The following is a 23,982-nucleotide window of genomic DNA, read 5'->3' as shown; positions in this document are numbered from 1 at the left end:
TTGAATCTTTACAAGTGGCAACCATTTTGGATTTTAAAGTGATAGCATTCTCATTCGGATTCCAGGGACCTAAGGATAGGCTCTGTTTGCCAAGGCTGGCAGGGACATATGAGAGGCTGACAACAGGAAAGGAGACAGGTGGTAAGGGTATAAGTGCTGTCAACTAGTGAATACAGGAGCACAGCACAGTACCCTGCTTATATAGATAGCATACAAACAAAACGAAAATCGTGGGCAAGTCACTCCAACATACAATGACCAATTAAATATAAACACAAAAATATTACAATGCTTCAGAAACAACAGAGCATTACAGTCCACACAAAGAAGCAAGATAAAGCAGGAGAAACAAGGGACCAGGATACAGACCCAGAACACATCCCTGAGAAAGATGCAGCATTGGAACTCCCTGACAAGGAATTCAAAAGAATTATGTTTAGGTATCTTCAACGAATTGAGAGACAGATCAAGGAAAACACAGAGAAAACCCTAGAACAATTTTGAAAGACAATACAAGAACAAAATGACAAAAATGAAAAATTAGAAATGATATAAAATCTACACACAGAAATCCAGAAGATTAATACCAAATTTTCAGAAATAGATAAGACATTGAATGGGCAAAGGAGCAGACAGATTGAATCAATGGCAGACAGAATTAGGGAGACTCAAGGCAAATACCTGAACACTTCTTTGGAAAGGGATCAATCAGAAAAAATATCAAAATTAAATGAAGAAAGCCTAAGGTTCATGTGGTATACCATCAAAAGGAATAACCTACATGTAATCGGAATTCCAGAACAGGAAGAGACAAATAAAACCACAGAGAAAACTGTCAAAGATTTGTTGGAAGAGAATTTTCCTGGTATCATGAAAAATGAGAATACATCCACTCAGGAAGTCCAACAAAACCCAAACAGGATAGACCCCAAAAGAAAATCACCCAGACATATCATCATCAAACTTACTAAAACCAAAGACAAAGAAAGAATCATGAGAGCAGCATGGGAAAAACAAAAAGTTACCTACAAGGGGCAACCTAAGCTCAGATTTCTCAGCAGAAACCATGCAGGTGAGAAGACAATGGGATGGTATATATAAAAACACTGAAAAAGAAAAAATTCTAACCAAGAATTATGTACCCAGCAAAACTGTCCCTCAAATATGATGGTGAAATTAGGACATTTCCAGATAAGCAGAAATTAAGGGAGTTTGTTAAAGCTAGACCAACCTTACAAGAGGTGCTAAAGGGAGCCCACTGGACAGAGAAGCAACAAGAGCCAACAACAACTGACCATTAACACACATGATGATATAACCCAGAAACCAACCCACCTATAGAAGTATCCAAAGTAAATAAGCCTACAAGATTGTAAATAGGGAACCAGAGACATCAATTGACAAATGAGGACAACTACAAACCAAAAAGAGGGAAAAAACTGTGTCGTTACAGAACTTCTAGATGGTAGGGAAGTCAAGACAACTACAAGATAGAACAGACTGCTCTAAACTTGGGAAGAAAACTATAAATCACAAGGTAACCTCAAAGAAAAATGATAAACCTTCACATCAAAAAGAGGACCAGCATAAATATTCAGCAAATACTAAAACAACAGCAATGAAGGAAGTGATAACACGACTCATAAACAAAATGAGCTCAGCATAGAAAATTATATGGGACAAAGAACTAGACACCACGTAAAAGCACGTAACAAAAATGACAGCAACGAATTCATATTTGTCAATAGTTATGTATTTGGCAAGAGACTTATCTCTAAGATTCATAGCAGAAAAGTGGATGACCAAACTATGGTACATACACATAATGGAATGCTAAATAGCACTAAAGAATAATGTAGAGTCTGCAAAACACTGCATAAAATGGATGAACTTGGAGGGCATTATGCTGAGTGACATAAGTCAATCACAGAAGGACAAATATAGTATTAGTTCCTTGTTGTGGAGGGTCAAGGAAAGGTTTATATATGGAGGCAAACTTTCTTTGTTGGTTGCCAGGGGTGGGAGGAGAGGGGACGGAACACTGCAAAAAAAAAAAAAACCACTGACCCATGTCACTTTAGTTTTGTGTATTCCACTATACATAAATTATATTTCAATAAAATGCACTAACTAAAAAGAAAGAAGTGGGGACAATGCAACAAGGAAGAGACCTCCATGCAATCAGGGCAGAAGCAGGGTGAGAACACTGAGGAAATCAGACTGCCCTCTGGAAGAAACTGGGCAGTGGGAATGGAGAGGTGGAGACAGAGGCTGGGAAAGAAATTAGGCTGCAGGCCTGGAAAACCCAAGGCTCTGGCCACAAGACAAGACTAGGGAAAACTGGGCTGCAGGTATGGAATGAATCAGGCTGTGACGGGATGAAAAACAGGCTGTGGGCTTGGAAGGAGAACTAGATGCAAGGAGTAAAGTGACTCCAGAGTGGAGGAAACAAGGCAGTGGGTGTGAGAGGAATGCGGGCTGCAGTCAGGGCGTGGAGGGAATTGCGGGAATTGAAGAATTCAAATCAGACTGTGGCTTCTAAGAATCAGCGTAAACAAACCCCAGACCTCTGCTTCCTCCAGTCAAGGTGAGTCTGAGGGAGGGTCGTGGGGGTGAGGGGTGAGTGAGCAAACTGAATCCCCTTTTGTCCCCAAGAGCTTCATTTCTAACCAAACAGCTCATGTTTCTAGCATCTCTGAGGACCCTGGCAGAGAATGAAGTTCACCTCTGATGCTCCAGGACCTCTACTTTAATGTACCTTTCCCAGGTGTCTCAGGGTCTTTAACAAAGGAAGACACCGCCCCCCGAGGATGAGGCTTGGATGGCCACGTATCCTGAATTGCCTGGGACTGTCCCAATTTCAAATATTTTGTCCTGTTGCCCATAAATCAAGAAATACCAGCATTAATAGTGCCTCAGTAGGCAAGGCACTCTTTCCAGGCAAAGCACTCTTCAGGGGCTTCTGTCAGACCAGAGGGACTGCTTAACTCTGGGGTGTGGAGAGCATCGTTTACCCTACACTAACAGCTGCACTCTGCTGAGTCCTTGAGTTCCTGTACTTTGAGCGATACAAAGCTTGGGCTTTGGTGCTAACAAACCTGGGCTTGAATCCTGGCCTACCACCTAGAGATAGCCTTGGGCAAGTCACTCAAAGCCTATTTTCTCACTTGTGAAATGGGGCTAATACCCTTCCTCATAGGGCAGTGTTGTTGTTAGGTGCCGTCAACTCACAGTGACCCTATGTAGAACAGAATGAAACCGCCCATCCTTGCTATATCTGAGCCCATCACTGCAGACAAAGTTTCAGGGCTATTCATAAAGTTTTTCAGTAGTGTATCAGATACAATGTTTCATTGCTATTCATAACGTTCTCATTGGCCAATTCTTTGAGAAGTAGAAGGTCCTCCCTTCCTTCTCCCAAGTCTGTCTTAGTCTGGAAGCTCCAATGAAACCTGTCTACCATGGGTGACCCTGCTGGTATTTGAAATACTGGTGGCATAGCCTCCAGCCTCACAGCAACATGCAAGCCACGACAATATGACAAACTGACACAGGTGTGGTGGTCGCAGGACAGTACTGAGGATTATATGATCCAGTATGTAAAGGGCCTGGGACTAAGCCTGGCTGCTTTTCCAGGTACCCTGGTCATCTTCCCTCTGCTCTGCTCACACTGGTGGTCTTGCTCTGCTTTATGGAGCTAAATACTCCAGAGAGAGGGGCTGAGGAGAGAACATCCCAGAACTAAGGGGGGACTGACTGAGGAGTGGACAGGGCTCCCAGGCCCAGAACTGAAGATGTATTCATACTGGGAGAGAAAGAGAGAACAGAAAGTACTCCTCACAAGGGTAAACAGGAGGCCAGGCTACATTAACAGAGATATAATGTGCAAAGAGAGGGAGATGAGGGTCCTTGTCTTATGTGCCCTGCTCTAGCCATGGCAGCCAGGCCTGCCTAGAAGTCCTCAAGAGACATAAGGGGAAGGAAGGGGCTACAAACACTGGTAGGGCAGATGCAGGAGTTGTGGCTAGCCCACTGGACTCGGAGTCTTGGTCTCTGCTGCCATCTCTGCAGAGGCCTCTATGCTTTTTGGCCCAAGGCATAGCTGGAGTTTTCTCCTAGGAGAAATATCCCTCTAGGGACAACTCTGGTAGCATAGTGCCTAAGGCACTTGACTGCTAACCAGAAGGCTGGTGGTTCAAACCCCCCAGCCACTCCTCGGAAGGAAGGTTGGGCAATCTACTTCCGTAGTGATACTGTCTCAGCAACCCGAGGAAGAGATGCTATGAGTCGGGTCTGACTCGACAGCACATAACAACAACAGGGACAGGACAGTCCCCAGGGAGGAGAGTGGTGAGTTCCCCTCCCCCAAGCCCTACTGTCATCAAGTTGATTTTGACTCATAATGACCCTAAAGGACAGAGTAGAACTGCACCCTAGTGTTTTGAAGGCTGTAAATCTTTATGGAAGCAGACTGCCTCATCTTTCTCTCATGGAGCAGCTGGTGGGTTCAAGCCACTGACCTTTTGGTTAGCAGCCCAGTGCCTTAACCACTGTGCCACCATAGCTCCCTTTCTCCTCTCCAAGGGTAGGCAAACAAGGGCTGAGCAGCCAGCGGGGACTCCTACCCCAGGTGAGGAGTATCCACAGGCCTCTGCAACTCTACCCTGACATTGTAGGATTAGTAATAAAGACACTCCAATAGCCCTGGCACTCTCTAACTTTGGAAAGAGTGACTCTCAAGGTGAAGGGAGATGAAGATTAGATCTCCAACTTAAACCTGGGAGCCTCCACGGTTAGCTCCATAGCTGAGGCCTATGGAAAATTCTAGAGTATGGCATATGGGGACCCTATCTTGGGGGAAGGACCCTGAGACTGTGGTGGAGATGATGAGTAGGAGCCTAGGCCACAGGCCCCATGGTAGGGGCCAGTGCCAACTTGCAAGGGGGCAGAAATCCATGCCTGGAGACAGCTGGGAGCCCTGGCCATGTCTCACCTGATCCCACCCGGTTCACTTAGCCCCCAGGTGGTGTAAGGCAGCTGGCAGTCAACCCACAGCTACTTACAGTCTCAGGGCCCCCGCTCCATGGCCTCTGGCTCTGTTTGATAGAGGATCAGGGTTATGGAAGCAAGAGTCCCAAGTCTAGAGTCAGGATAGTGTGTGCAGTGGTGAGTGGTAGGCTATGGCAAAGATGAGGGAGTGGGGAGTGAGGTGCCGGGATGGTATCTGGTCTTAAGGACAGTGGCATGTGGACAGAGTAGGCGTGGAGTGTGGGCCAGAAGGGGTATAGCCTGGGAAGTGATAGCACATTGGGCCACAACTCAGGGTAGTCACCATGTAGCATGTTCTTGTGGGTACAGTGAAAAAGGCACAGGCACAGGTGAGACAGTTGTATGTGGTACAATGGGTCTGCAGGTTTCTTGAAAATATTTCACTTGCAGACCAAGGGGATGTGTGTGCATGGGTGTCTGAGCATACGAAAGGGTGTAGGTACCCAGCCCAGAGCAGAACCCAAGCACAGCCACTCACCCGGATCTCCTTGTAGAGCCGCAGGCAGCTGCTGTTGAGGATGAAGTAGCGATCGTGGAAGCCACCAGAGGGCAGGCCCAGGCCCAGGAGGCTTCGGTCCTCGCGGAACTTCATCATGCCATGCTTAGTGTCACCTACACGGCTGGCTACAGGGGGGACTGGAGTGAGCATGGCAACACCAACCCCTATGCATAGACCCAGACCCCCTAGGCAGGGTTGCAGAATGAAGAAAACTGCCCCTATAGAGACCTGCCTACCTGGTACCTTCTGCTCCTGTATCACCAGGTCCCACCCTGCATCTGGATAGAGGGACCCACCCAGCCTGTCTCCGCCCTGAAGACACCACTTACCCAGGTACAGCATTATGGCCTCCATGGACTGGTACTTCTTCACCACCAGGTAGCTATCTGTGCCCAGCCCATGCAGAATTGGCAGCACCTTCTCCGCAAAGTGCAGGGGGCGCTCTGGAGAGAGGACCCACTGTCACCAGGGCTACATGGCCTGACACCACCAAGAGGGCCAGCACACAGACCGCACATACCCACTGTCACCATCCATCCCCACTGCCCACTACTGCTGTGACACACCAGCATCACGACCACCCTTCCCATGCCCGAGCTTCAGACTTTAAACACCATGGCCGTAACCAAAATTGCTCAAATTCAACATGTCCAAGACCAAGCCCATGATCATGACCCTGGGTATCCCCATCAGAATAAAAGGCATCCCACCCACCAGGCTGCTCAAACTAGAAACAACTTCCTCCTTCCTCTAACTCTCTGCATCTCAAATCTTGAGCTTCTGTCTATCTCTACAACTACTACTCTGGTCCAAGTTACTATCTTCTCCTTAGACCATGCACTCTCACCCATCTTCTCCACATCCTTCCACCCAGCAGCAAGTAGTGGTCTTTGCAAAATCCCAATTACTTCCCTGTTATGACCTTCCAATAGTCTTGCATTGTTGTTAGGCCCTGCATGGCCAGTCTCTGCCTCTATCTCCAGCTCCAACCTCCTCTCTGCCTTTGGTTTAAGCTCCCTGCAAGCTGTATCCATATCTACTGCAGGGCTTTTGCTCACACTGTTTCCAGTACCTGGGAGCGCTTACCCCCTTCCTTCACTCAGTAACCCCAATTCTTCCTTTGCATCCCACCTCAGGGAATCTGAAGTCAGACCCTATTACACACTCTGGTGCTACCATAGACCTTTCCTTCATAGCAGTTAACAGCTGTAGCTATATGCTTATTGGTGTGATCTGGATTAACATCTCTATGTCACATCAGCCTATAAGCCCCATGAGAGTGCTTGGCACTCAACACATAATGGTCAAACAAATGAACAGATACACCCTCATTCTCCACCATCATCAAGAACAAGCTTTACCATAAAATGCATTTGCAATCACCCCCAACCTTCACTACTGTGAAGGCCAGTTCACAGCACCATCATAGCCACCCTTACCCACCATCTACCATCACCATCCTACTCTTCTTGTACACTCATCACTACCCACTACCCTGCTCATCACCAACACTGGTGTCCCTTGCAACTCTATTACCAAATTCAGCACCATCTTCCATGTAAGAAATACCATTCTTATTGTCACCTGAGAAACATCTTCAAAGCTAACACCACCTACCCCCTTTACTGTCCTTCCCATCACCCACATCACAGACATCACTCTCAAAGCCTGCCAGCACACCATCACCAAGATCACAGCCTTTGTTAGTATGGTAACAATCATCATACTCCCCTCTGCACCACCAGTGAACGTAGGGGAGAACAGACCAACCAGTCCTGCACCAAGCCCACTGGTCACTCACCTGCCTCTTCCCTCTCATTGACCTCAAAGCAGGTCCAATAGTCCTTCTCCCTGATCCCCACATTCCTGCGGTCCAGGATTTCCAGGGTGAGTTCCTCAGCTGTCATAGATGCTGGAATCTGCAGAGACCAAGGAACGGGGAGATCAGCCTCCAGCTCTGCTATAACCTTGTGTGATCCAGGGCCTAAGCCTACTCCCCTCGGGGTTCCCTGGAGTTCTGAGGCATCTCTCAGTGGTCCTGATCAGTTGTAGAGAAGGCGGGGAAAAGAATAGTCCCCAACCCAAGACTTGGGATGGAAGCCCTGCTATCCCAGCCATCTGCACTTACACCTATCCTAGCCTGACCCTTCTAGACCCTTGGCTACCAGGTCCCTGGTCCCTACCTTGATATGTTGCTCTGCCTCTGCTGCCTTCTCCTCCAGATACACAGTGCAGATGAAGTCACCAGCGTGCTGTGGGGAGACAGGGCTCAGCTGGATGCCCTGGGAGCAGTGCCGAAGCACCCCACCCCTAGGCCTCGTGCTTCACCTGGGTTCCACTGGCAGCGCCAGCCACACGCATCTTCACAATGGCAGTGATTTCCTCCCGTTGCTTTCTCAGCTCCTCCTCATCTACCTGGGAAGGGAAGAAGGACAGGGATGGATGGTCACTGATGCCTTGGAACCTCAGCCCTGCCCTCTCCTGCCCCTGGCTGGGGACTCACACTGAACACCACCACATAGTGGCCAATGAGGTCTTCTACCACACGGCCAGCCTTGTAGTCCTGTCCATCTGTCTGGAAGAGTGTGGGCCCAAACACAATAGCCAGGTTGTGTATGTTCATCTGGTTTGTGTCTGAGAAGCACTGGACACTGGACAAGGGAGAAGGAGGCTTTGAGGAGTCTGGCCAAGAACTTCCCCACCTCACCTTCCCAGCTCCTAATAGGTTCAAGACTGGCCACTGGAGTGAGGCTAGGGAAGGTCCTAATCAGAGTGGAACACTAATTGGAGTAGAGTGGCAGTCTTTCTAGTCTTGCCTTGAGTTCTGGCAAGAAGTAGGACAGGGAAGTTGGGAGATATATCAGGTACCCCAGCCCCAAAATGGAACCTCTTTTATTTTCCCACCCTGCAGGAAGTAAGCTACCAGAGAAAGAATTCAAGACCAGGGTAGACCATAAGTCCACACTCAGTCTCAAGGCCTACCTGATTCCCAGGAGAGGGAGGGCAGCCAGCCAGGTTGGGAGTTGAAGACTCTTCTCCACCCATCCCCCCAGAGCCTTGCAATGATATTGCTCCTCACCAGTACAGATGGCTGATAAGGGCCTTCACAGTAGCACGGTTGACTGGGGGTAGCTGTGCAAGAAGCTTTTGGTACCTAGAGACCTTCTCCTCCTCATCCTCGATCTCTGGGTTAGGGGAGAGAGGTTAGATCAGAAACCCCACTGTAACCATCTCTCCTGTCCCACTCTTCTGGCTGCTCTGCCTCCCATGCTCAGTGACAGCACCCCTGCCATCCTCTAAGTCACATCAGGCTACATACAGCAAGATTAGGGATTCTCTACCTGGGGACCCTGGCTCTATGTGGAGTGACAATAGAGAGAGAAGCAGAGTATGGGAGGAGGGGACCGGTACCTATTTGCTGGGGAGTGTCTAGTCCAAGGACATGATGGGGAGGAGAGAATTCTGAAGTCTGCGTGGATTACAAGTCAGCAACACTGGTAGGGGTTCAGGCAAGACCGACCTGAGGCTTCTAGCCAGGCTAGGCGGTGGGCACGAGTAAAGAGCCCATCTGGCAGGTCCCGCAGGAAGCGCTTGAGTGCTGAGGAGACGTCATCCACGTGCTGCTCGCCCTCCTTGAGGTGCACAGAGCGTGCGTCCTGCCGCAGGCTTTCCAGAAGCCTCTGGGTCTTCGAAGTCTGCCCACATTTGCGGTAAATGCCCTCAGAAGTTAGGCCTGGGAAGGGCGGGGATGAGCTTGGAGGTGGGACCAAAGTATGGGCCTGGGCCTAGGACACTGCATTGTGGGGTGGGGCCATGCAGCTGCTTTCAGAAGGATCACAGGAAGCTACAGGCATGGCCTCTAGAGAGAAGAGTAAAGGTCTCCCGGGGAGAGGCGGAGTCTGTCTTGAGGGCAGGGCAATCACGGTTGGGACCAAGCTCACCACACTGTGTGATGTAATCCACACAGCGGTAAATGATCACTGGGATGTCCGAGTCGCCAAGCTGCTGTTCCGACAGCGTGTCCCCCGAACTGGCCGCTGCTTTCTGGATGGCCCCCAGCCAGCCCGTGAAGTCCAACCTTCGTTCCCCGTGAATGTACAGTGTCCTAGGCCAGGAATAATCAATCACCGTGCGCCTACTCCAACCCTGCCCAGTCCTGTCAGGCTGCCTCCAGCTTCTCAGAGCCCCTTGGGGAGGCCATGGCTCACCTCCTTCGCTCCACCAGCACCAGCACCTGGTTGTCACTGTCCCCTTGGATGGCTGTGGAGGAGCCAATCAGAGTGAGGCCCAGACCTTGTTCATGGTCCCCAACCTGCTTCTTCCCCAGGCTCTGGGACATACCCCTGGGACCCACCCACTAGCATATGGGAGCACTAAGGTGCACCCAACTGGCAAGAGAGAGCATGAAAGGGTAGGCTGGGTCCTTCTGGCCATGCTGGGGCAGAGTTCAGACATCCAGGGAGGGGCTCCCTGAAGGTTAGGGGCTTGGGTCTGGGTCCACGCACAAAGCTCCTGAAGTTTCCGCAGCTGCAGCGGCTCCTCACAGGGCCCCTCTGGGAAGATGGCATGGAGCTCAGAGCCAGTGAGGGAGAACCAGCCCTCCTGGGTCCGCTGTAGGCTCAGGCCAGCTTTGTAGGGTAGGCGTCCAAGCCGGTCAAAATCCCGGCCCAGCAGCTCCTCAGCCAGGGGAGGGACAAATGCCTGGGGGTAGGACCGGGGAAGGAAAAAGGGTCAGAGGAGAATGGTCAGCCAACACCACTGCCTGCCCAGGATCTTCCAGCTCCTTGGCTTGTGGGTGACTGCCCCACTCCCACCTGGTGAGAGCTCTACTCCTTCCTCCACACCTCTCAGATGTGTCCTCCTCTAGAAAGCCTTCCCAGATGCCATCAGGAATGCCCACTGTCTGGACTGCCACAGCCCCAAAATATTCTTGCCCTTTGTTGTAGCGCCAAGCACGTTGTTGTTGCTGTTTGGACCTCATCTGTCTTGCCCACCAACCTGGGAGCTACTGAGGAGCTGGAGCCAAGACTGGCTCATCTAAATCCTCAGGGCTCTAAAGACTGATCCTCAGAGGTTCAACAATAAACGAGGATTCTCAGAGCACCCGGGTCTAGTCCCCAGTGCAGAGCTCTCCTCTGCAGCCTCTCTGCCTCTTCCCTCTAACCTCTGCGTGCACACCTCCAGGGGCGAGGATCTCATTCCCTGTGGAGGCAGTATTTTCCATCCTAAGATGGCTCTGACCCTCATTCATTATTAAACATTTATTGAGCACCCAAGGGGTTTAAGGGCTACAGTCCTTCTTCCCAGAGCTGAGCTAGGTCTCCTAACCTTTCCTTCCCCTTGCTCCAGGAAGCTGCAGATTATGTCAGGCCCTTGGACCAAGAAGCCCACCTGTGTCTACTGCCCTCAGTCGAGCCTCTCTGCTCTATCAGATGAGATATCTGAAAAATATGGGATCTGCCCTGCCCCGTGCCTGTCATAAGATCTCACCCTAGACCTTTTCAGGTTTCCCCTACACCCAACCCTACTAACCAAGACCTACCTTGGCAATGCACTTGACCCACTCACGAGCCAGCTCTGTACTCTCCAGCCCAAAGAGGTACAGCCGCTCTCCTTCTGTGTACACCTCAAAGGCGTACTCAAAGCTGTAGATACAAGGCTAGAACTTAGGCCAACTCTACCTGCCCCAGCTAACCCCCATCCCCACTACTGCCCTTTTCCACCCCCTCTATACTACCCTCATTCCCACCCTTCCCTTGATTGCCTAAGAGGTGGTGGGAAAGTTCTGGGCTGGGGCCTGGTTCGGCCCTTGTATAGCTCTAGCTTGTTTTGTGACCCTGGGGATGTCCTGCCCCTCCCTGGGTCTATCTCCTCCGTGGAGATGTGGCTCTTTCAGTGACAGAACAAAAACAAATGCAACCACTGCTGTGGAGTTGGATCCAACTCATAGTGACCCCTCCTTGGGTCTCCAAGGCAGTATCTTCACAGAAGTAGATTGCCCAACTTTCCTTCCAAGGAGTGGCTGGTGGGTTTGAACTGCTAGCCTTCTGGTTAGCAGTCAAATGCCTTAGGCACTATGCCACTGATAAGAGTCTGTGATTCTACCAGAGGTGCTCACCCGTGAGTATTGGGAGAGGGCACTGCCAGGCACACGATCTCATTGGTCCGAATCTCCCCATTGGGTGTCACTGCCCGCTCATTCTCGTAGTAGCTCAGGACCCCGTCGCTAAGGACACACCAGCGTCGGCTGAACTCTGGGGAGAAGTTGAGCAGGGAAGCCATGCTGAAGCCTAGCTTCTACCCTCACTTGAAAATCACCTCTGCATCCCCTCTGATCCCCCACATCCCACCCGATCCATGGCCTCTTCATTCCAACTCACAAGCTTCCCCCAAATCCATCCTCCTCTCTCCAGCCCACTGCGGTAACCCAGCCCACACAGCATCCCCTCTCCTGGACTTCTGCAGCAGCCTCCTCATTGGTTTCTCAGCCTCCAGCATCACCTCTCCAAGATTCAAGAGGGATCAAGCTAAAGTAAGACTCCATTTCTCCATTCCAAGCCCTTCCATGGCTCTCCTTTGTCTTCAGGACAAAGTCTATGGCCCTCAGCCTGGACCCATGGCCCAGCATGGGTCTGCCTCACCCACCCCTTCAGCCCTCTCTGACCACTCCTGGGCATACCCCGCTCTCCCAGCTTTTGTTGACCCTGTTCCCTCAACCCACATCTTTTGTTTGTGTTCTACTCATCCTTCAAAGCCAGCCCAAATGCCATAGAAAGCCTTCCATGCCCCATCCCCCCACTGACCTACCTGGCCCACTCTGTGCCCCTCCCACCTCTGGCATAACACCTGTGGCTCTATACCCTGCTTCTTCCCATAATGGCTCTAAGAGCTCATAAAACAAATGGCAATTTAGACCAAGAAAAGAAAAGAATGTCAAGGCCATGTAGACTTGTACAGTTCATGGCATTAAGCTTCACACTGGCTCAGAGCTTCCTGGCACCCAAGGCAAAAAGCATGACTCAGTTACATAAATGACAGAGGGAGGTAAACCAGGGGCAGTGTCCGAGGGGCAATAAGGTAGTGAGAACACAGAATACCAAGGAATTCCTTCTTGTAGTTGGAGGGCTTCATCTGGCAGGTGCTGAGGGAGGCAATGGGAATGATCCCAACAATATTCCCAGGGCTGACACGGTCTCTCATCCTGTCTATGAAGGTATAGCACTGCCCCTCTGATGGCAGTGTGTCCCCAAGCCTGTCCCTAAAGCTGGGCTCCCTCCAGGAATGCCAGCTCTACAGACCTCATTCTGTAGACATTTCTCAAGTGCCCACTGTGGGCTAGGCACTGTTCTAGATGCCAGGACTACAGTGGTGGTCAAGAGGAGCTCATGTTCCAATGGGGTACACTGGCTCAATGGATATCCACAGACAAATTAATGTCAGATAAATGGTGTGAAGAAAAAGTAGGGTAAGGGGAGAAGGTGATGGGGTGTTGTTTTGGATAAGGTGGTCAGGGGTGATGTCTATTAGGAAGTGGCATTGAACTAGAGACCTGATTGAAGTGAGGGACAGTTATTTGGGGAAAAACATTGGGGCAGATGGAACAGCAAATGCACAGGCCCTTGGTGGGAGTGACTATGGCACATCTAAGAAGTAGCAAGGAGGCCAGAAGAGGTGGAACAGAGTGAGTGAGGGTAGACATGTCAGAGACAATGGGGTGGGTTGGGAGCTTTGCAGTTCGTGTGGTAGGATTCTTTGGATTCTATCCAGGGTGAGGGAGCAACTGGAGGGCTGAAATCAGAGGTAGCAGCATAGAGCTTTAAGGTTAGTCTTCAAACTTAACACCATCTACAGGCCCCTAATACCAGATGCCCAGCACAGGGTTCACATCCAACAGGGGCTTGATAAAATCTTTAGTCTACAGGGAACACTAGCAGGGACCTGCTCTGCAGCGCCTTGGCCCTATCCCCATCCCCAATCATTTATTGAGCACCTACTGTACCCCAGAGACCATATCCAGGAAGCCCTCCAAGGCAACTCTGCCAGAGTTCACCTGGCATTCTCATGGTCCACCAGCCTGGGTGGCCCTGGCTTCCCTGGCCCTGTAGCCATGGCAGATGTTACGGGTCAGGGTGGGGTCTGGCCAGCACCTACCTTCCCGGGCACGGCGATCCTGCAGTGGCTTGCCAGCAGAAGCAGTCTTGTAGAGGAAGCCGCTGTGGCTTACAGTAGGCAGGACAACTGAGTAGTGCTTCTCCAGAGGCTTCATTGAGTCTAGCCGAGGTACCTCTTCGCAGGGGAAGGAGGAAGTGGCTGGTCATGCTTGCCAACCAAGGGTGTCCCCACCTCACTCCCACCCAGGCTGGGCATCCAGGCTTCCTTTCAAGTCCCCAGCCCCAGCTCTCTGACCAGTACCCTCAGGTACTCATTCCCACCTCCAGGGGTCTGCCATTTCTCCACCTTTCCCCAACTGTGGAAATTCCACCCTGTCCCCATGGCCCAACCCTAATACTTCCTCTTCTAGGCATCCTCTCTGACTCCTCAGCCCACCCCACTCTCCCAGTTAGAGGTACAGGGCTGGCACACTTGGATGAGGGGGGCCTTGGGCAAACTTAATAATGATCTCTGGACAGAAACTCATTCCAGGCGGTGTGAAGCTCAAGGGAGCAGCCACCTGGCTCCAGCCCCACTCGCAGTGATCAGCAATGATGGGATTCCACCCTCCCAAGCCCTAGCCAGCTGGGTGGTCTCTTGTGCCTCTCTAGATACCTGGGCTCTCTCCAACCAGTGCGCCCCACCCACCCATGGCCCCAAGCCCAGAGCCCCAGCCACTGAGCTCCACCCTTAGTCCTGGGATATGGCCCTAGAGGCTAGGCCTGGCTGTGAGCAACACCACTTACTCCCCTCAAGCCCTCCTCACCTGCCCTGAAAGTGGGAGCCAAATGGGACTGCACCTCAGTCTATGACTGAGCTCCACCCAGGGCAGAACAATGGACAGGGCTGCTGTGATGGGTCTCCTCAAACACAGGGAAATACACCACCACCCCACACAGCTTCACAGACACACTCTGCATATGCACAAATGCCAAAGCCCTCCATATCCCCAGCTGCAAGGAAACAGATCCACAGGAGCTCAGAGACGCACAAACGCTGGCACATGGACATCACCCAGAGTGGCCCACACTGCTGGTCAGGAAGGGACAACAAATGCACAGAGACACACATATGAAGAGATGCACAAATTTCCACTGACATGCAACCTCAAAAGCACCCACAAACGCACACACCACTGCACCGGGGACCCTCATGGAGCTGCAATCCCAGCTTTGGAACGGTAAGTAAATCAAGTCCTAGCTGACTCCCACCTGCCTCCCCTCCAAAGCGCTAGACCCTGGCATCAGGGTGCCCCCTTCCCTGCAGTGGACAGTCCCACTGGCCACTCACCTGTGCTCCGGTTATTCCGAAGGAATTCCATCTGCAGTGTCTGCCCCGCCTGCTCGGCGAGAGCCAGGGGCGTGGGGGCCTCAGGATCGCCTGAGAAGCAGCTGACCCCTGCCCCACAGCCCAGGAGTGCCTGAGTTTCAGCCAGGTCTGTGGTGGTAACTGCAGCACACAGGGCCTGGGAGGAGGGGAAGGGGGGGGAGGGAGGGTCAGCCCAAGTTGAGAGTGATGGGCCAGCAGGGAATGGGGGTATGGGGGAGGAGAGGAAGGAAAAAGAAGAGGGCACCCAGGTCTGAGGGGGCCTATCCTCATGATGAAACAGAACTGGGAGAAAGAAAGAAAGAGGGCAAGGAGGAGGAAGGGAAGGGCCAAGGAGACGGAGGGTAGCAGTGGTGGGGGTCCCAGCTGCCCAGGCCTCACCCCTGCTGGTGGCTCCCAAAGAGCTGCCCAGCCTGTTCTCTAAAGGACCTCAAACTCCTTCTGCCTTGTGGAAGGGCAAGGAGGGGGTGGGTGTGCTTTGTAGTTAATTCCTCCCACATTTGAATTCCTCACCGCCTGCCCAGCCCTCTCAACCAATAGGAGCCACCGCCACTTCTAGCTGTCGGGCTAGACTGGGCTGGGCTGGGGGCTGGACGCCTGGGTCCTGGGAGGTGGAGGCCTGACTCCCCACTGGGTTTCTAGCTGGAAGGAGCCTGCCTGGGTGGAGTTGCTTGGGGGCGGGGCTGAAGGCAAACCAGAGGTCACAAGTGGCATTCCCCTGCCTCAGAGCAGAGTGCCTCCTGCACAGGTCCAGTCAGATCAGGACACAAGGCTTGGCTCCCAGCCTGTCAGGGCCTGGAGCCCATTTAGGGCCTCATATTGAGGGGGAATAGGGTAGGGGTGGGTCAGAGCAGCCCAGCTGTTTTTCATGAGCCTGACAGGAAATAGCATCCCCATTGAGTTCACTCCTTTTGGCAGGACTCAGAAGAAGCAGGACAGGGTGCAGGAGACAGAGGAATCAGGAAGGATGGGGAGGGATGGGAAGGGTTGGGGAGGGGAGGGGTGTGGAAGGAGGCAGACAGATTCTAGGGATGTGGCCTTGGCCCAAGGGCCAGGCCTGGCTCCTCCCTGCTTTGCCCTAATTCTCTATGTGGCTTGGGCAGCAACCCTCTGCCCTCTGAGCCTCAGTTTCCCCATATGCCAGTTCACCAATCTGGGCTGATTGAAGAGATGTGCTGAGATGGTGAGGAACAGGGTGGGAAGGGAGAAAGGAGGTCCCAGGCAGTGGTCTCACAGAGCTGTGATAATGTAGGGACACAGGGGGCTGTCTCAGGGGCCCCAATGGTGCAGTGCCCTGACCTTGTCCAGCTCCTCCTGGTTGCCAAAGAGCGGGTGGTAGCGGCGGTACTTGCCCTCACAATACTTGGCCTTCAAGTGGCACCGCCGGGCACCAGGGCTGCTGCTGGGCTGTAGGGCCTCACTCGGGGGCACATTGGCTGCCCAGAAGCGGTTCCCAGCACCATTGCCCAGCTGTAAGAAGAGCTATGGAGTGGGCAAAAGGTTAGAAGGGGCAGCATACGGCCAAGGGCCCAAGCCAGGCAAAATCTTGATTTCTGAGGTGGTCAGGTAAGGGACTGGAAGAGCCAGGTCATCTGTCTACTTCCCCAATGGGATAACTGAGGAGCAGTCCGGCCTGGTGTGGCCCTGGGTGCTCCTCCCACCAGTCCTGGGCTCTAAGCCCAGTGCTTCAGCTCAGTGACAAGACAAGACGCAGACATTGACAGGTAGACCCCCCCCCCCAGGCCTGGTGCCTGGTTAGGGGGTCTTGCTGTTGCCCCACCCAGTCTTGCATCTGGAACTCTGCATTCCTGAGGCTATCATGGCTGGGTGGGGGATGTCCTATCTTGTCAGTCAATGGGGCAGCCATGGAATCTGGAAACATCTCCTGTCTCTGACATTGCTCTCTGAAAGGGGTAGGGGCAGATTCTGGAGCCCAGGGGTCCAGCACGCAGGGAATTGGCTTATTCATTCTTTCACTGTGCTGATCATTCATTCCACAGCCATTTCCTGTCTCCTCCCCATCTTGTCCCTTTGTCAGGCCCTGTGTAGCATGCTGGGGGTAACAGCAGAGAACAAAGAGGGAACAGTCTTGCTGTCTCCTTGGGGTGGGGTACGGTGGGTATATTCTTACTTACTGATTCACTCTGTGGGCAAGTTAGTTTCTCTCCCTGGGCCTCAATGTCCTCATCTGTAAACTGGGGATTCTAATCTATAACTCACAAGCTTGTTCTGAAGGTCAATTAATTATCATATGCAAATGCTCTAGCACTTACTTGCTAAGCAGACTGAGGGCCTGCAAAGTAAACCTTACCCTGATGGGGTTGTCAAGAATGCTCTGGTAGGTCCCTGGGCCTAGCCTCTTGTTGCATGTTCTTCTAGCTCCCACACATAGTAGTACCTGGGAACCCCAAATACCCAGGCACAGATGTACAAATATGTATGCACTCTAAAATTGCATACTCAAAACCACTTCTGAGTATACATGAGATGAAGGGTAAGAAGCCCTGAGAGGTATGCAAGGAAGGGGAGAAGGCCCTGGGTCAGCCAGGCAGTGGGACAGAAAGGGACAGGACTTGGTGGTCAATACAGATTTGCTGGATAATCTCAGGTAGATTACAGCCCTATCCAGGGCCTCAGTTTCCACATCTGTACAATGGGATTAAAATTGGACTAGATCAGGAATAAGCAAATTCTTGGCATAAAGGGTCAAACAGTAAATATTTTAGGCTTTGTAGAACACATACAAGGAGCTCTGGTGGTGCAGTGGATAAGGCATTTGGCTGTTAACCAGAAGGTCAGAGGTTCAAACCCACCAGCTGCTCCATGGGAGGAAATAAGGTAATCAATTTACTTCAGTAAAGATTTGTAGGTTTGGAAACAGAATGAGGGTCTCTATGAGTCAGAATCTACTCGATGGCAATGGGTTTGGTTTTGCTTTTTTAGGACAGTCTCTGTTGTCTCTGTTGTACTTTCTTTTTATTTTTTTTTAAAAGAAGCCTTTAAAAAGGCTTAACTTGCAGCCCATGGTTTGCTGACTTTGCCAAAAATCAGCCTTGTCAAAATCCTCACACACTAGATAATCCCAAGTCTCTTCTAGCTCCAGGGGGCTATGGAATGGGGCAGGAGGCTTGGGAGACTCACGAAGCAGTTGAGTGGAGCAGACCCCAGATACAGGAGGCAACCAGGGTCACCTCACCTCAATGAGTGGTTCTGTCCACACCTTCCTGTCCATCTTTAGGCTCCGCACCTTGGAGATGCCAGCACCCAGGCCACGGTGCTCCCCTGCAGGAGAGGGCCAGACTTGGGGTCTTCCTGAGCCTTCCCTTCCACATGGTACTCACTCACCCCCCGAGTTCATCCAGGGACAGAGGGAGAGGCACTTCTGCAGCTCTACCTTTTGTACTGCTGTTGCAGAATCCAGCCATGCACCTCTGCTCCAAGGACTGAGCCCAGTCAACACTGCACCTGACTGGGCAGCAGTAGCCCCTACCTAGCTCCTTACAGCCCAGCTTGGCTCCCTGTAGGCCACTCTCACACAGGCATCAGCCTGATCTCTAAAATGCAAGTCCCCTCACTTCAAATCCATGTTTTAACCTTCCCTGTGGCTCCTCAGATTTAGATCAATTCCTTACCTGCCTTCCTTTCTGACCTCATCTCTAGCTACCACTCCTAGCACCCACCGCCATCAGCCACACTCTCCTTCAAACAGCCCACCCTCATTCCTGCCTCAGAGCCTCTGCACTCAGCCTCTGCACTCACTGGGCTGGCTCTTTCTCCACTTCTGCAGGACTGGCTCCCTGTCATTCACATGTTACTTCTCAGAGAGGGCTTCCCTGACTAACAGCATATTTTCTGCCAGCACTTGTATTACCCAATACTTTCTTGGTTCATATAAGCATTTTCTGTCGTTCCCCACTAGAGTGTAAGCTCCATGGAAGTAGGAACCTTGCCTGTATGGTTTAGGGCACAGTGGGTACTTAAGGAAAGGGAAGGGGAGATGGGGAGTTGGGGCTGGAGGGAATGAAGCTTCACTTAACTAGAGGTCCCACAGGAGACCCCTGGAGTGGGGAGGAGGGCTGGGGGCACAACAAGAGCCTCAGCCTCACTCCTTCTCCAACCTCCTACTGGTGCACCCCCATCCCCCTACCTCCTCCTTATCCTCCCTCCATGAACCAATGCTCCCAATCTGGCCTCCAAGTCATCACATTCCTTCACACAGACTGCAGGGCACAAGGACTCCGGACACTTGCCCTCACTGTCCCACAGGCCTCAGGCTACTTCACTGAGCGCAGCAACTTCCCTTGACCTGTTTTCTCTGAGTCCCCACCTCAGAGGGGGTACTTTCAACCACCCAAAGCCACCACCTGGGCACTGTCAGCTCCCAGGAGGGATGGACTCCCAGCACCTAGCAGTGTCTGACACACAGTAAACCCTCAGTAAATGTTGGTCGAACAGAAAAACGGATCTTGGCTCCACCCTTTCTTTCTTACCCTCCTCATCTGGTCTGTCACTGAGACCTTTACACTGTAGATCTTGAACATCTCTTGAATGCTCTTTATCCCTTCCCTGGGCTACGTCTCCTCTTCCTCCTCTCTCCTGGATCCTTCATTGGCCTCCTGGCTGGTTTCCAATCCACCTCCTACAATTCGGCTTCCACCTACCAGCTAGAGTCTGACCTCAAATCTGACTTCATCTCTCCTCTGTTGAAAGCCCACTCCTGCCTCTCATCCCTCCAAGATAAAACACCAGCTCTTCCTCTGCACGCAGCCCCTTCCACCTTCCCTCCCCTCCTCTTCTGATGTGGCAGGGGCACTGCACCTCAACAGGTCTGGACTGAAACAGACTCATATGTTTGCCATGTGACTCCGAGAAGCCACTTTCCCTCTTTGTGCCTCAGTTTCCCTACCCATGATATGGGAAGTCAAATCCCTGCCTTGCAATGTTGTATAAGGACTGCAGGCTAATCACAGTGGGAAAGCTTGGCATACAGAAGGAACTTCATAAACAGTGGCTCTTCTGACTACCATCTTCACTCCAGCTCCTCCCACCAGACAGGCCACCTGACCTCCTAACACACCAGCCCTGTCTTGCTGCCATTTCTCCTGTCTGAGGCCCTGCCCCCACACACACCTGCACAGCGCTTGCAGATGACGAGGCAGAGGTTGATGGAAGCCCAGTCAGGCTGGGCAGCCCTGCAGTCGGCACAGAACCTGTTGGGGGCTGCAGCCCAGATGCGCTCGGCCACCTCCGAGGTGGACAGGGCCTCAGCAATGGCTCCCTGCATGGCCTCCAGCCACTGCTCCTTCTCTAGTTCCGATTCGGCCGAGAAACTGGGGACACAGAAGTGGGGGGAAAGGGGCTGGTGGGAAAAGGCTTGGAGGGATTTGCAGGCAGTACAAGCATGAAGTGGGGAGCGGAAACAAGGCATTAGGAGCTCATGGTCAGAAGAGGGAGGCAACCAGGTGCTGGTGGGAAGGTCAGCACAGACAAGGGCAAGGACAGCAAAACACTGAGCTTATATGGGTTCTCAGGAACTCTGAGCCCAAAGAACTCTGAGCCAGCCCAGGGAGGAGAGAAGGCTGCTGGGAAGAAATGATGCCTGTGCTAAGGCTTGGCAGGTGAGGAGAACTTACCAGGTGAAAGGGTGGAAGGGAGTTCTGGACAGAGGGAACAGAATGTACAAAGGGGCAGGGTGGCAGTCACAAGGGACAGAATGAAGGGCCTCAGACAAGCAGCCAAAGAAGCAGACACCCAGGGCCAGACAGCCCACAAGCCTAAGCCAAAATGGTACAGGGGCAGGAGGATGGAAACATACAGAGGTGAGAGATGGGATGGAGGGAAGACAAGGGTGGTGGTGGATTTGTACAGGGCTAAGTAGGAGAGGCAATGACCCCCATGGTGGAATGGGGGCCTGGGAGGAACAGTGAGTTGGGAGGAAGTTGAAAGGTGCCCAGGAAGTTGTTAGACATGCCAAGTGTTGAGCTCAGAAGAAAAATCCAGACAGAGATCTGGGCTGGGGGTCCTTAAATGCTGATGATGGTGGTGATGGTAGCGTTTATTGAGCACTTACTACGCACTGTCAGGCAACAGCTTTACAAAGACTACCATGTTCCTACTTCAGAGAGGAGGACACTGAGGCACACAGATGCCAAGTGATTTGTCCAGGTCACCTAGATGATCAGTGGTAGACCCAAGATTTGAATTCAAGCACTGCATATGCCCCAGAGGTAGCAGCTGAAGGCCTGGCAATGGACAAGGCCTACCAGAGAGAGGGTAGAGGTCAGAGACAGACACTCATGAGAGACAGCTGAGATCAGAGGCTGCCAAGAGGATAGAGTCTTGGAAGCTCAGGGAGGTGCATCCAGGCCAGGCCCCACAAGGCCAGCAGTGAAGAGCAGCCCTTGATAACAAAGGAGTGTTAAGGACAGACAAGGACACTTCTGAGGGGGTCAGAGCAGGCTGGTGAGAGCAGTAGGATGAGCAGGCAGTGCAGAAAGCTGGTATGGATGATTTTATAAGTGGGGTGGGAAAGGGGGGATGGTGATGGCCAGAGGAAGGTGGGGTGGAGAGTGGGACTTCTTAAAATGGAAGATCACAGCAGGTGTCTGTGAGCGTAGAGGACCAGACGGTTAGTAAGCTGGGAAGAGAGAACTCCATCCCAGAAGGCAAAGGAGCAACTCCCACACTATGTAAGAAAGAAATGTGAGAGGAGAGGATGCAGGGGTATGTGTAGGATGGGACTCACCTGAAGATGCGGTAGGGTGTGGTGAGGTCAAAGCTGCGCCGGTCTGCTTCCTTCACATTGCCCACGCTCATGTCGATGAAGGTGATGCCAATGCCCAGGTGGTATTCCTGGCAGGTTGGTGTGAACGGGTGAGAGAGGTAAGAGTGAGGCTTGGAGGACAGGGTTCAAGGCTGGGGGGTTTGGGTGGTACCTTAGGGATTAGAAAGTACCTAGGAAGGAGACTAGGGAGGGCTTAGGAATCTGAGCATGAGCAAATGGGCCTGGGTACAGAGGCTAGGCAGGCAATGGTAGGGGGCACAGAAGCCAGGGTGGGAACCAGGTGGCAATGTTCAAGGACTAGGCAGGAGATGGGTCACAGCTCAGGATGAGACGTAGGGGCCATCAAGGGGCTAGGCTTAGGGGAAAAGGGAAAAGGGATCCAAGGTCCAGGTGGGCCCAGGGTGGGGCTGGGAGACCAAGGCGGCATGACGGGGTGCTGAGAGATGAGATGGGGTGGGGATGAGGGACCAGGTCAATAACGGGGCAGAGGGCAGAGGTTCAATGGCTTGGTGGACCCCTTCACACCTCCAGATTCTTGTAGAGCTGCACTTTGTCCCCAACCACAGCCACATACAGCCTATTCTTAAAGCCACGTAGCTCTAGGCTGCCAGAGCAGTCGGGTGGCTCTGGGCCTCGAGCTCCCAACAGATAGGCACTAGACAGCCGGGCCTGGGCACGCTGCTCAGCCACAGCCTGCTGCAGGGCTTGCATCCACTCCTTCCGCTCGGCTGCAGGCAAAAGAAAGGGAGTGAGCCCAAGCCAGGACTGACCAGGAGTCCCTCAGAGTCCCCTGGCCCTAGGCTTCTTGAGTAACACTTCTACCAGCAAGCCCACCCAGACTAGCCCACCTATCTCTCTGAGTTCCCCAACTTAGCTAGGTTCAGGCTCCAATCCCAACTGTGCGACTGCAAGTCTCTTAGCCTATTTCCCCTCTGAGGACTTAGGGAATATCTCAAACATAGAGCCTGTCCCCTTCTCTCTTCCACCTGACATGCCTACAACTCTGCACTGGGTTTGGTGGGGAGGGGAAGGGCAGATGCACCCTGGTTCCTGTCCCTATTATCTGGCCATACTGCCATCTTCTCTTCCCTCCACAATCCTCCCCTCCTGACATTCCCCACCATCACTCTCTGCCCGGAAGGCAAAAGTCCGGTTGTTTGTGATCACTTCAAACTTCTGGTCCCCGATGGCAGCCACGCGGGAGATGCAGGCCACAGGGACAAAGCGCTTGGAATAGACATCCTAGGGAACAGAGATGAGCTGTAGGGTAAGGCCTCCCAGAGGTCCACCCCTCTGACCCCTCTCACCCTCAGGTGAAATGAAGACTGCATCCCTGTTTCCCACAGGTGGTCAGGGACAGTCCCTATGCTAACCCTGACCATGGCCCACTGCTGGCCATTGGGCCAGGAGAATAAGGTACAAGGAGTCAGACTTGGACTCTGGCCAGGACTCATCTGTGAAAGATTCCACCCAAAGATTTGGGGTTCAGTGTAAGGCTAGGCTCAGGTCAGACTAGGGTAGGGGCCAGGTCAGGGACCCACGTGGGCCTCACCTTGTTACTGTCAAAGTATCGCAGGTATTCAGCATCCAGTCTCACCCATCGCTTCTGATAGATATAAGATCTAGAGCGGGACAGGAAGAGGGGCAACAGAGCAGAGGAACTGGGAATGAGGGAAGAGGTTCCAGGATCACCCTAATCCCCTCTGACAACTACACACATTAGGAACAGCCATATAAAGGAAGAAAAAGTTGCAGATGGTCCCTGAGAAGGAAATAGACTTTACCTACAATAAGAGCAATTGAAGTAAGATATAAAGTAGGACTTCCCAATTTTAAGGGCAGTAAAACAGGGCTGGTAGAGATAACAGACATTGCAGTCTACCTAGAAGGAGACCTGCTTAAATCACCTTATTCTCTCTGGTTTTTGAAGCCATGATACCAGTACCCTGGGTGATATCCCATCCCCCCACCACTACCCAAGCAAGCCACTAGCAGGACCCAACAGGCCTCACTCACCCCTGTGGTGGGTTCTTGTCCAGCCAGCCGGCCTTAATGACCAGTGTGACAGGGGTGGGACCCCCAGGCAGCCCGTCCATGGGGGATGGCAGGAGCTCAGGAATCACAGAGTCACTGGGCAAGGGCAAGCTCAGGCTGCCAGTGTGCCATCCACCGC

At 52.3% G+C, this 23,982-nt stretch overlaps 1 protein-coding gene across 1 annotated transcript in view; it reads right to left on the bottom strand.

Moving 5' to 3' along the window:
• Positions 1-23,982, bottom strand: part of ARAP1 (ArfGAP with RhoGAP domain, ankyrin repeat and PH domain 1) — a 55,473-nt gene that overhangs the window by 5,936 nt on the left and 25,555 nt on the right. The window contains exons 6-28 of the mRNA XM_042780953.1: positions 23,826-23,981; positions 23,362-23,431; positions 22,931-23,051; positions 22,335-22,537; positions 21,771-21,877; positions 20,156-20,355; positions 18,222-18,307; positions 16,325-16,507; positions 14,990-15,164; positions 13,700-13,834; positions 11,667-11,802; positions 11,091-11,193; positions 10,054-10,249; positions 9,757-9,808; positions 9,490-9,653; positions 9,069-9,281; positions 8,628-8,733; positions 8,052-8,199; positions 7,877-7,963; positions 7,732-7,800; positions 7,350-7,467; positions 5,878-5,991; positions 5,528-5,673 (exon numbers count right to left, since the gene is read on the bottom strand). Of these exons, the coding sequence (XP_042636887.1) occupies positions 5,528-5,673; positions 5,878-5,991; positions 7,350-7,467; positions 7,732-7,800; positions 7,877-7,963; positions 8,052-8,199; positions 8,628-8,733; positions 9,069-9,281; positions 9,490-9,653; positions 9,757-9,808; positions 10,054-10,249; positions 11,091-11,193; positions 11,667-11,802; positions 13,700-13,834; positions 14,990-15,164; positions 16,325-16,507; positions 18,222-18,307; positions 20,156-20,355; positions 21,771-21,877; positions 22,335-22,537; positions 22,931-23,051; positions 23,362-23,431; positions 23,826-23,981 (3,088 nt within the window). The remainder of the gene's footprint in view (positions 1-5,527; positions 5,674-5,877; positions 5,992-7,349; positions 7,468-7,731; positions 7,801-7,876; positions 7,964-8,051; positions 8,200-8,627; positions 8,734-9,068; positions 9,282-9,489; positions 9,654-9,756; positions 9,809-10,053; positions 10,250-11,090; positions 11,194-11,666; positions 11,803-13,699; positions 13,835-14,989; positions 15,165-16,324; positions 16,508-18,221; positions 18,308-20,155; positions 20,356-21,770; positions 21,878-22,334; positions 22,538-22,930; positions 23,052-23,361; positions 23,432-23,825; position 23,982) is intronic.

Source organism: Orycteropus afer, unplaced genomic scaffold (genome assembly GCF_000298275.1).
Source record: "Orycteropus afer afer isolate SDZICR_OR568_19922 unplaced genomic scaffold, OryAfe1.0 scaffold00074, whole genome shotgun sequence".
Taxonomy (NCBI): Eukaryota; Metazoa; Chordata; class Mammalia; order Tubulidentata; family Orycteropodidae; genus Orycteropus; species Orycteropus afer.
Note: the sequence above shows the minus strand (reverse complement) of the source record. Positions and strands in the feature narration are given on the sequence as shown.